This window comes from Nuphar pumila, chromosome 2 (genome assembly GCF_984573655.1).
Source record: "Nuphar pumila chromosome 2, dmNupPumi1.hap1.1, whole genome shotgun sequence".
Taxonomy (NCBI): Eukaryota; Viridiplantae; Streptophyta; class Magnoliopsida; order Nymphaeales; family Nymphaeaceae; genus Nuphar; species Nuphar pumila.
The window spans coordinates 143,174,240-143,187,414 of NC_143250.1; the positions used below are offsets into that span (position 1 = coordinate 143,174,240).

At 38.2% G+C, this 13,175-nt stretch overlaps 2 protein-coding genes across 2 annotated transcripts; one reads left to right on the forward strand and one right to left on the reverse strand.

Moving 5' to 3' along the window:
* Nucleotides 1-4,991: 4,991 nt before the first annotated feature.
* On the forward strand, nucleotides 4,992-5,669 carry GLP7 (germin-like protein 7). The gene has a single exon (XM_089994038.1). The coding sequence runs from the start codon at nucleotides 4,992-4,994 to the stop codon at nucleotides 5,667-5,669; it is 678 nt and encodes a 225-aa protein (XP_089850164.1).
* Nucleotides 5,670-7,348: 1,679 nt separating this feature from the next.
* LOC149847415 (protein YIP4b-like) lies at nucleotides 7,349-12,427 on the reverse strand. The gene is made up of 3 exons (XM_089997016.1): nucleotides 11,718-12,427; nucleotides 8,131-8,205; nucleotides 7,349-7,977 (listed from the first exon to the last, which is right to left on the reverse strand). The coding sequence occupies exons 1-3, from the start codon at nucleotides 12,216-12,218 to the stop codon at nucleotides 7,717-7,719; spliced, it is 837 nt and encodes a 278-aa protein (XP_089853142.1). The 5' UTR covers nucleotides 12,219-12,427; the 3' UTR covers nucleotides 7,349-7,716.
* Between the last annotated feature and the right edge of the window lie 748 nt (nucleotides 12,428-13,175).

Consider the following 13,175-nt stretch of genomic DNA (forward strand, 5'->3'; position numbering starts at 1 on the left):
AAAAAGGTATAGAATCTGCTGTGTTTTCCTTTTCAGGTTATTATTGATTTGGGAGAGCAGGAACCTGACAGGTTTATGGTAAGATAGAATAACTTAAAGCCAATGGTGACAAATTTATTTTTGATATGGAGAAGAGGATGAGACTAATTGTGAGTTGTCCCCAACTCCCTTTTGCTTCATGGATGTTTCACAAACCTAAACTAGATCAAGATCTGATTCGAACTCACTAAATAGGCTCAACAAGCTAAATATGAACAACAGGTGGTTGGCTTGGCTGGGCTCATACAAGCTCGTTAAGCAATAATCAATATATTCTAGTATATTTTATATCATATAATATAATGCAAAATAAATTATTGAAGTGTTGGGCTTGCAAGCAGTATGTTTAAAGTTCATATCCTATACCTTTCAGTTTGAAACCATGTATTTTTTGTATACATGATTCAGCTTAAGCTTGGCTCAGTATGTCTAGAGTTCAAACCATGTTACTTCCAACTTTGAAACAACGTGCTTTTCTAAGTGAATGAGCTCAAACTCAGCTCACTTAACTTGAGGTCATATAAGCTCTAGTTTGCCTTGACTAGCGATAAAAAACAAGCCAAACTTAAACACCTCATGTTCGGTTTATCCAGCTTGTTTACCAGTCCTGCCTAATGTTGTCCCCACAACATAGAACTCCATGATCGCCCCTTGATCCCCAAAGAGCCTCACGATTCGTTGTGCCGAAGAGGGCGCCCACATAGGGATTCGAACTTAGAGTAGGGAGAGATCTCCCTATCCTTGAGCTGGAGACCATGTGCCGTGGGAGACCCAATTAGGTTCTACTCCTTGACTTGCTTATTAAAAAAACACTTTTAATTTTTGGGTTTTATTAGTAGAATTCAGGTCAGTATAATTGTTCTTTTTTTACTATCTATTTTTTATTTTTTGGTTAACTTCTATGGGATTTGAACCTAAGACCCCTAGATTATGATAATGTGACCTAACCATTCAGCTATCTCATTCGACCACATGAGTAGCAGGACAGCTGACAATGGAGCTCCTATATGAAACAAAGTCTAATCCATGAGGGTGTATAGACAAGCATAGTGACAAAAGTTAAAAACAGCAAAATATCGACTGCCGAAAACTCGTGAGAATGAGTTTTGTTTTTAAATCTTGCATTTTTCCAAAATCTTTGTCATAAAAAGTAATTTTAAAATATAATAAAATAGTTTTTTACAAATAAATATAAATAAAAAATATTTAAAAATAAAAACCACATGATTTTTTCATGATAAATATCCGATAAAAGCATAAATATTGCATTTAAAATGTGATATTTATGTTTTTGATGAAAATTTTATGAGAAATTGAAAATATTGCTAGAAATTATCGTTTTTTTTACTTTCTGAGAATTTCTCGCGATATTTTTGTGAGATTTGTCACTATATAGGCAAGTTTATGCAATCCAACGGCTTGCAACTGTGGTGGTGATACTAAAAAAGTAAAAAAAACAATGTCACAAAATCTCATTATCAAAATGGTACTAAAAAGGACAATATCTTGTGATATTTTAATTTTTTTCCTCAAAAAAGTACAATTTTTATAAAAATATTAAATTTATAAGATACAAAAGTAAACTGAGGTCTCTGTGAACAGTATTTTTCTCATGACAAAAACATAATATATTTCAAAATATCTGATATTTTGAAAATGTCGTGTTTTTGTTTGTTGGTCCTTTAGCACCACAAGCTGGCGACATTTTGAAAGTAATATATGTGACATAAATGAGACATTTACACATTTGAAAATGAGAATGTGATTCCATTTCACATTGTTGTCCGTGGGAAATGGAATCGCGTTACACACAAAAACCATTTTCACATGTTTGCAAACCGGTGTGAAAATGGCTTCAAGGGTACCTTTTACTCACTGCAAATTTTCACATGTTTGTAAATGCGTGTAAAAATGTGCTTTGTGGTTATTGATTTCTCGCAATTGTTTGTGGTTATCGGTTTCACACAATTGTGATAATCCAATACACATTTGCCAACAAACACCACCCCTTCCAATCATATATTGATTTGCTAATATTCTCTTTGACTGATTTTACTACATTTACAATCCAAATTAAATTCTGTGTTTGGGTGCAGGGAACTTAAGGGGATTTAATCCAATTCCACAACATTCCAATTGGATGTTAATAAGAATTCAATATCTAAGTTATGTGCCAGCTTCTAGTCCATATTGGGCTAGTAGGATTGTTACACGCTGACCTACAGTCTAAACTCTCAACTCAAGTCCAGGTCCTTTTAACTAATATATTGCACTAATTTGGTGTATAAAGTGTGATACTTTAGGGTGTGCTTGATGGTGCGTCCAAGATTGGACGGAATAGCAGAACATAAAAGATTATGTTTGTTCTATAACAACTGTACTACGTTCAACATTTGTTTGGACTGAACAAGAAGTTGTGTTCCTTGTGTCCAGCATTTGATTTTTACAAGCCCTTAAAAGTTGCTTACATTTAGGGGTGGCAATAGTGTCGGGTTGGCAGGTCGACCCGACAGGTTGGCTGGTCAGCATACCTCATCCCGAACCCGACCCGTTTATTAAACGGGTCGGCTGTGGCAAACAGGAACCCGGCCCGTTTAATAAACGGGTAACCCGACACGACCCGCCAACCCATTTAATAAATGGGTTGGGTCGGGTAAACGGGTTCTCAGGTTCGCGGGTTGGCAGTCGGGTTGGCGGGTTGACCCACCCGCCTAACCCGTTTATTAAACGGGTCAGCCGGGTTGGCGGGTTGGCATACCCCTAACACGAACCCGACCCGTTTAATAAATGGGTTAGGCGGGTCAACCCGTTTATTAAACGGGTTCGTTTTTTCCAAACCCGAACCCGCCTAAGAGGCGGGTTGGCGGGTCGTGTCAGGTTTTGCCACCCCTACTTACATTGCCTCGGACTTGTACATAGGGAGCTTTTTTTCTATCCCAAGTTAATAGTTTGAAACGGGGCCCCTCCCGGGTTTTCAATCCCGAATGCCATTTCTTCGTGTAATAAACCAAAAAAAAAAAAGAAGTGTAATATTTTATGACCACTTTAGTGTTAAAATACACTGTATATATACCAAACTATTTGGATGTGAAGATTTAAATTTACCTACAATAAAAAAAGGAAAACCTACATAAACATGGATTTCAATATTTAAAATGTTCAATTCATAGCACTTAGGGCCTGTTTGGATAGAAATCCAGAAATTTAATTTTTAATGTTTTTGCTGTTTGAATTTTTAAAACTTTAGATTTTTTAAATTTCCAGAAAAATGTAGTGTTTGGATGCACTCCAAAAATCTAGAAAGAATATTGGAATTTAATTTTTTCGCTGTTTGGCCATGTATTTGAAATTTCTAGATTATCTCCACCCGCCACCCAAAGTGTTTTGTCATCATTTTTCATATTTTTGAACAGATCAATCGTTGATTCCAGTTCACTCTGCATGCCATAACACAATATCATGGTATTCCATGTTCTGTTCTTTCCCAAGGGGAGATTCAAAATTTATCCAGATGTTTGGGGCTAACCAAACAGGTCCTTGAGGTATTAAATAAATCGTAGCAATCACATCCTAGCTTCATAGGAATGCATATTTTTTCTTTATATGTTTCCAGCTATTTAAAATTTTAGATATTGCTAGAAATTTAAATTTTGTATTTTTTTACATTTTTCCTTTAGAAATAGTTGTTTTTTATTTTTAATTAAAATTGTCTGATATTTTGCTGATAAAAACATGAAAAAAATAAAAAAAATCAATATCTCACGATAAAAAGGATGCTGTTATTTTCCCATTTAAAACTTTTGTTACTATGAATGCTATAACTAAAATCTTACCGATTGGTTCTGCCGTGATTGGATTCAACCCAAATCCATTTACCACCCAAACCTTATCGATCTAGATTTTCAGATAAAATAACCTAATCAGGTTTACATATTTGTCAAACCCAGATATTTCTGGATATTTTTACCAGATACAAAGTTGAAAACCCCATGACAAGCACGAGCATTTTATTAATTGGATGACATGGACCCTGCCATATCTCACTAGGATTCATATCCATCTCTCGCTCTCTCTCTCTCTCTCTCTCTCTCTCTCTCTCTCTCTCTTGTGTGACAAATATCAAGACATTTATGAAAAACTCGTGAAAATACAGCCAGAAATTACCTAAAAGTTTTAAACTTTAATTTCTCGCAATATTTTCAAAATATCATGAATTTTTTGTATAAACATAAACATTGCATTTTAAACATGATATTTATCTTTTTATCAGATAATTACTGCAAAAAATGGTGTTTTTATTTTTAAATCCTTTAAATTTATATTTCTTTATTAAAAAACATTTTTGATTGCCGATACTTTGCCAAAAAACACTAGTTTTTCAAAAAAAATCTATTTCTCTCAATTTTTGGCTGCCGATATTGTCTTTTTTAACTTTTTTTCACTATGCTCTCTCTCTCTCTCTCTCAGCAAATGCTTAAATTGATCCTTCTAAACCTACCCTGCCTGAACTGCCTCTTTCAAGCAAGACAAGTAGTAGCTTAGAAGGTAAATCACTCCCATCCTTATCCCATTTCACCTACATTGCAAACCTGTGAAAAGACTCAGGAACCGGTTTGGCCTTTATCGGGACAGTTACTGAATTGCCTAAAATCTTTGTAAAATCAAGACTTCATTGCAAACTCCCTGTGGTTCAATCCCAAAATCCATGCATCTCATCAATTATACCAGATCCGGTTCGGGTCGAATAATCCAAGTCCATATTCACCTTGCCAAGTCTTCACACTTTGGTGAAAAGGTGAAGCTACCATGTCCACATCACTCCAAAACAAATCACAAAGCAAACACCAAAATCCAAGAAACTAAATCATATATATATATATATGAACGCACAGAACACATATCAAGTAGCAACCAAACAAAGGAAATCACAACATTTCTCTTCTTCATTCCATATGGGAAGCACCACAATTACTTACTTCATCACCCTCTTTCTACTAGCCATATTATCAACACCAATATTGGTGGCATCAACCGATCCAGATCCACTTCAAGACTACTGCATTGCAGACACAACCAACACATCCTTCTCCTTCTTCCTCAATGGCATTCCTTGCATGAACCCAGCAAATGCAATGGCCTCACACTTCAAAACATCTGCACTGGCCACACCCGGGAACCCGGCCGCGAACCGGTTCGGATTCAATGTCACCCTCACCAACACCAAGAACCTACCCGGCGTAAACACTCAAGGCCTGACATTGGCTCGGATCGACATTGCACCCGCAGGCCTTGTTCCACCCCATGCACACCCGCGTGCAGCCGAGGTCACCATGCTGATAAAAGGGTACCTGCTAGTCGGCTTCGTCGACACGACCAACCGCCTGTTTACGCAGCAGCTGAAGCCCGGTGATGTGTTTGTGTTCCCAAAGGGAATGCTGCATTTCCTCTACAACCTTGACACAGAGCCTGCACTAGCAGTATCTGGTCTCAACAGCCAGAACCCAGGTGCACAGCTCTCGGCTCTAGCGGCATTCACATCCAAACCTGCCATCATAGATGATGTTTTGAAGAAGGCTTTTCAGATTGGCGGCCAAGATGTTCAAAGGATAAGAAAGAATCTTGGAGGATGATAGAGTGATCAACCATAACATGCAAGTATTCTGAAATACTCTGTTTCTTCCTATTGCTCCATGCAAGACCACATGATACATTCATTTTCTAAGGTATCAATTCCAGAATAACAGTGATGCAAGCATTTTCCAATCCAATTATATTCAACAATTATCATTAATTTTAATAGTTACTCCAATGTACTGGATCATGGATGCAGTGATAATATCTATTGTGCTCATAGTTTTTTTTATTTGGATAATCCAAGGGAACCCCCTCCCCCCAATCGCCCAAATTGGCTGGCTTTCAGTTGGTAAAACCCTTAGGTCCCCCTGCCCAGCACACCCAGCTTCCACCTAGCAGCAAGGGATGCCACCCAGGGGTTTCAAACTTGTGACATCCCGTCAACTTGGTGACATTCAAAAAATGGGACACGAGGATGCAGAATTTTAAAATTTTTATTAAGTAAAAACTATTTTTGAATATTTAACATTAAAAATAGCTTTTTATTGAAATAAAATTAAGAAGTAATAAAATTTATTTAAAATATTAAAATAAGGACCATACATGTCATTTCAGGGTCTGCATTTCCACGCTTGTCACAGGGGACACGCAGCCAAAATGGCGTGTCATTATGACATAGCTGAACAAGTATTAACATAGATCACCTAGTATCTTTAATTGTGTGCAGCTCCAAAATCTATTAGTCAAGTCAAATCACTTATAAAATGCATTATCTTCTCATCTTATTTGCATGTGAGAAACTTCATCATTTTTTCAGGGAAAGCTGGGGTTAGCAGACCCCTGCCAGTTATACAACCATACCATTGGGATTCCAACTTGCAACGCCCCAACACAAGGTGACGTGCACCAACTGCTCCTGCCTTGGTGGGAAACTTCATCATTGATTGTAAGTAATACAGAAGCTCTTAAATTTGCACAAATCTGAGCTTATGCCAGTTTATCTGGATAAGTGATTTCACCCAAAAGGCATGCTTAGGCTTGGGGCAACAATAATATCCTGATCAAGAGCTGCCTCAGTCCCTCATCCAGAGTGAGTTCCTCTTTTTGTTTCTTCAAGTTTGGGAAGAAATTGCTTTGTTCCCATCGTTTCTGTTTTGGTATCCATCAGACTAAGTTATAAGGGCATCTTGCCCAAACTAAAAAAGTATAACCTTTTTGTTTAAACTTGAGCAAAACCAGACCCTCGGTTAAGAAGAGCAGATAGTGATCACGCTCGAGTACTTTGCGAAGTACTAGTGACTTTCAAATAGCTGGTATCTTCAGAGAGTCTCAGGGGACAAATGCTGTTGTGATTAGCAATATGCGTAATTTTCTAAAATTGATTTCCAGTTAGCAATTTTCGAGAGAAAATAGCTGTCTAGTTCAGGAATTTTCGAAATCACAACATTAGCAATGACACCTATAGCTCCCTGGCTAGGTGGGTTGGCTTAAAGCTTTGAAGTTCAACTAATAATTTGCAGCATATCCAAAAGGCCCATATACACACAGTGCATTCGAAGCATCCAAAAAATCTGACAGTATTTTAGACCATTGAGTTTTTAACAGAGAATCCGTCGTGGTCAAGACCCAACCAAACTAAGATTTCATCAGATTGACAATTCCAAATGACTATATGGGGAGATAATTCAAACCGCAGAATAGTGAACAAATGTTTCAAAGTCCATTGGTGCAAGAGTAAACAAACAAAAGCATGAGAATTGCCATATTGAAGTCCAAGTTTTACTGGCTACAACTCTGCAAATGATATTTACCGCAAATAACTGTGCAAACACTGGCCATAGCCACAATAGAAGCGTTTGATCCCAACAGGTACCCGGTTCCCAGTATAGAGATGACTATAACAAAAACTACACAACAGCTTCAACTGTCAGCAATGATCACAAAACAAGACACAAGAAATCAAACCAACAACTCTTTCTACAGATAGGATTCAATGGTGTACAGATCTGTGGATGAATTACTTTAAAACAGCTGAAACCGATGCTAAAAATTGTTTCCAGTGATGGCAATTAAGCCTTTGCAGGATCAAAGAAGTACTGACTGCTAATCTATAGCGATAATGAGGAAGCCAACTGAGATGTACATGAGGAAGACTGGGTACAGGGCAAGAGCTTTTCTTCTGGGTGAGACAGCAGCACTCATGAAAGGATAAGCAGCCCATGAGCTCCATGCCAGTGTTATCGACACCACTATTATTTTAAGTATCACATTATCTTTCAACATGCAGACAAGAGCTCCGACGTCAAGGGGAAAGAGGCAGTACCCCAAAAGGCTGAGACTTTGAAAGAAGATAATATGCCCACCCTAAATGAGTAAATACATAAGTTATCAACAAGTAACATTTTCAAACTAAAATAACAGAAAAAGAGGATTTCAGAGCCAGCAGTTCATTATATTCATAAAACTAAAAAAGAGGGACAAAAGAACAAGAATCGAGGACACCAGATTAACACTTACCAGAAGAAGCACATTCAGTGTTAAAATAATGGCCCCTGCTGCAAGGACCCCAAAAGCAACAGCAAAAACCTCAGACTGCCAAGACAGACAGAAGTTGAATTATCTCATTATGTAGGCAATTTCAAGTAAAGAAGCAGAATAATCTCATTATGAAGCACTCCAAATGGGCCAATTCATTGTCACAAGAAAAACAATAAACATAGATTGGTCTTAGGGAAGAAAGCAACAATTTTCATAGGAAACCCTTGATTAATTATGAGAGCAACCATTATTAAGCGCCTGCAATAAAGAAATGCCATTAGTGGATGGAGGTGTCCACACATCTTTACCAGTTTTCTAATATTATGTTTAAAGTACGTAAATGAATGAGAAGACTCAAAAAATAATTATTTATTAATTGAAGAGCAAGACATTATCAAGTGGCTAGGAAGAACAAAAACTGTGAGCACCAGTCAAGAGGCTTCTACTGTGCCAGGTAAAAGGAAAATGGAAAAGTGCTGTTTACATTTGAAGAACTGCACCACCGAAATGAAGTTTAAGCAAAACATAATCACTGTGCCCATTGTGATGAGTGGTAAAAATGAACATGAACATATCTAAGCAGAATCAAGCTTGCATAGTGAATCAAGCACAATGATTGCATCCAAACCTCCAAAAGATCTCATACACTTACATTAAACTATTCAACACTACAAGCATTAAGAGTGCCATATACATGCCACAGCAATGCCGCACTGTCTACCAAAACCTTCAAACCTCTTTTAAAGCTAACTCAAGATGAGCCCACCTTGCAGTTAGCCAATAATACAAAATCAGGAAATAAATAGGTCCCTAGTAACACCACAAATGCCTTCTACTAGTGGGTTTTCTAGAATGCATCTGAAGTCAGCTGAAGTTTACTTTAAGCAGAGGCTTTTTGTCTCACTGGTTTGTAACATTAACAACCTACATCCTCCCCTGATTGGAGAGCAACATTTTATCAACTTAATCTACTACCTCCAATTGCCCATCAACCTCCGCTAGGTTATTAAATAGTCACTCTTGAAATCCTATTCCAAAACACAGGTTCCAGCACAAGAGGCAAAGATGATGGAAACCTGTCACCCAGCACATCATCGAGCCACAATGAGACAGCAGGAAACAATGAATATTAAGATGGAGAATATAGCTACAGACAACTATAAAAGGGGAATGACCTATCAGGCCTGTTTGCTTAAAAGCTCATAATTTAATACAGCCAACTTCAACTTCCACCACACAATATTTCTGTACGACCTTTTCGAAAACATGTATTGTTAATGTAAGTGTACTTCTTAGCTGCATTGTAGAATGTCTCACCTCCTTTGCTTATAAGGTTCGTTATCCCCATGCATACTCATGTTAATTTGAACATAAAACAGCAAACTTAGAAACAAGTTTAGTCTCGAGTTGCTTTAGGGCAGTGACTGGATAACAGAGTTGTCGAAGCCATGTTGGAGGAAAGGTCCCCAACATTTTCTGGTGCCACATGTGAAGTGGTGCTGAACTCTTTAAATGTGTGAACCTTATTCATGGTGACTAACTCCAATGCAATGAAATGTTTTTTACATAAAGGAGAACCCTGCAAGCCTACATAGTCCTGATGACTTTCAAGCACCAAGTACCCTTTGTGATGGCAAACAAAGGATGCCACTTCACAGCACAACACAATTGATAATCTCTGCTCTTATGCTAAATCTATTAACTGTGAATCAGGAAAGTGCTATATGTAGTCAAAAGCACCGACTAGGCACCAACTAGTCTGCGTAGTTAGCCTAGACGTAAGTAAAACACCTAGGCTTTGCAATTCCTAGGTGGACACCTTTAAAGGGAAAAATTTTGACACTACGCATTGACTAGGGTGCCTAGTCACCGACTAAGCTGCCTTCGCCTAGGTGCAAGGGCAGTTTAGTTATTTATTATTATTATTATATATTTATTCAAAATTGTACAAAGAGGTTAATTCTAAATGATATATGTTTTTTATATGTGTGTGTTAATTTGTTTCTGATGAATTTTTCTATTAAAGGCTGAAAGCGATATATATATGTATGTGTGTGTGTGTGTGTGTGTGTGTGTGTGTGTGTGTGTGTGTGTGTGTGTGTGTAACTTTTGTTTGTATATATGTGTGAGTTTTTGTAAAAATTTCTATAAAAGCATGAAAGCATGTTATTAGTATTACTTATTATGTAATATGTTATTTACACATGTATGTGTTTGTTACAATCAATTTTTCTGTGAAGGGCTGAAAGCATGTTTTGTTGATTATACTTAATATGTTATGAATAATTCAACATATATATCTATATTCTGGTTATATTTCTTTTGTGAAATCATGTGTAATTGTGTACTAGTCTGATAAAAATATTACCAAAATAACTAAACATATTTTTATGTATATTTTGTATTTTTTTTAATTAGAACACCGACTAGTCTACCTAGTCCGATTAGTAATGACTAGTCGTCAACTGGTTTCTTTACCGACTAGGCACCGCCTAGCGCTTTTGACCACATAGAAGGTGCTCAGGTTTTCCAATCACATGGAGGGAAACTTTTCTTCATGGAAGGCACAATTGTTTTTGGTTAATCAATTGAACAAGGAAATATATTGGTAATTCCGAAAGAACGTGCATAAGGATATCGTCCAATGAATTTCACATCTCTCAGACAATATACACATCAGGTCAGAATTCACTCGCTGAACTTGACCACAACATCAACCTGAACTTTGTCCCTTGTGAATACAGAACCCAATGGCAGTCTCAAAATCAAGTCAACACCACTAACATCTCAATTTTGTTTAAGAGAATATGTGCCAACAAAAAACTGCCATCATGAGATTTGAGACTGTTAGCATTCCCAGTTCCGACTTTTGTGCAAACAAAAACTACTCGAGTTATTCACATACCTTCAGCTCACTAATATTAGAAAGCTATTGATAACCAACATGTACTTCACCCAACAAAAGCAACTTGAATTTTTCATTTGTTGCTCAGCTTCATCAATTGTGGCATATAATGTTTGATGCAGACTTCCAGAAGACTTCTATAATTGCTTGTATTAAACTATTTTATATTCTTTAGTTGACAAGGCTGCCTTCTTTTCCCATGTTTGTGTATATCTTGTACACATGAACATCATGGCTCATTCTTCGTAAATGAAAGCATCTTATTCTCATCATAAAGCTGCATCTTTTATACCCCAAATACCTCTACCAATATCCCCCCTATTCTGTCCTTACCATATTCATTTTTTCATACGCAGTACACAACCAAACAATAATGCATGAATACAATGTACGCACCAAATTGCAATTATACTGAGACGAAACAAGATAAAATATGTCACGATTACCATAAGGAAACTCACATATGCCCGTTTATCTCATGCTTAAGAATACATGAACATCCACAGTCATTAAGAAAGCCAAGTATTTTACTTAAATTCTCCTTGATCTATAGGTCAGATGAGTCTAGATTTCAAGAATAACAAATTACAATAGGCATGATAATGACTAATAACAAAGGGAAACGAGAACATCCGAAGTGAGAGCCAAAGAAATCCGATACCTTCTTCACGGAGGCTGACCACGACAACGTGAGACCGAGGAATATGATGAAGAAGAAAGGGCCCCAAAGATCCCAATCCCTCAACGCCTTCCCGGGATCCTCACGAAACGGATTCGGGAACACCACGAGCTTCAGATTGCTCACGATCCTCGACAGATCCCGCTTCACCGTGTCCCAGACAGGCTCTGTCAGCGTGTTCGGCGCCGGACCGAACGCGTTCGTCGCGATGTTCTGCCTCGCATTCTGATTCACGCCCGGCGGCACCACGGGCGGGACGGGAGGCGCGGTAGGCTTCTGGAACGTCTGAGGGATCGATGATGGGATGAATGGCGACGACGAGACCGGGATCGAGACCCTGGGCGGGCTCGGCGGCCGGGCGGAGGGGACGGGTATGGAACCGTGGAGGCTGGCCGACTGGACGCTCTCGTTGATGAGGTTCTCGATCTCGTCTATGTCCGATTGAGAGGAGGCGTGGAGAGGGATGGTGTCGTTGTGCGACATCTCGGCTCCTCCGTCGAGAAAAGCCGAAGAATTCCCGATGGATTGAGAGAGAGAGAGAGAGATAAACCCTAATTCTTCCCGCAGAGAGATGAAAAACTCTTCTGGGACTCAGATTGAGGGGAACGGCAGAAGGGATTCCAGATCGATCGAAAGAGAGAGAGAAACCCTAACCCTAGCTTCTGCTCGTCCGTGCATGGAGAATTGGGGGATCTCAGAGGAGAGAGAGAAACTAACGTTAAGACGGAGAAGCGTGGGCTATCAACGGGTCGGGTTTGTACCTGATACCCGATCCGATGCTAATCCGAATTCTCGGGTATAGGCATATAAAAGTTTCTACCCGAGTAATATTCAGGTCGGCCCAAGCAATATCCGGTAGTTCTAGGGCTGCAAATGGGTCGAATTTGTATCGTGTAACTGAAAACCTGAATTCCCATGTACGGACATGAGAAACACAGAATAATATTCGAGTTGAGCCAAACCCGACTTCAGCAAGATGTGGTCCGGGTTCGGGTCGTGATATTTGCTGAGTACTTAACCCAGCCTGACTTTTTTTTGTTCAGGTTCTTGATTCGACCTAAATATTTTATATGTATTTTTAATATAAAAAAAATCTAAAATTATGGAGTGTAGGTTGAAGATTTCATTTTTGTGTCTCCACAAAACCCAAACATGAACGTCACAATTTGTTATATTGGCAGGTTTGGGTATTACCCTAATGGGTTGGTACCCAACAGCTATAGGAAGGTTGGGTTTGGGTTATGATTTTTGCTACATATTTTATTCATCTCGACTTTTCTGCTCGAGAATTGGACTTGGTTTGTTATATATATATATATATATATATATATATAGTGCAAAAATGATGTGTAAAATGGTTTTTTTTTTGCCTTTTTGGTGTTTTTTCACCGTTCTGACCTCATAAATGTGATGGGCAAGGTCGATTTATGAAGAATCCAC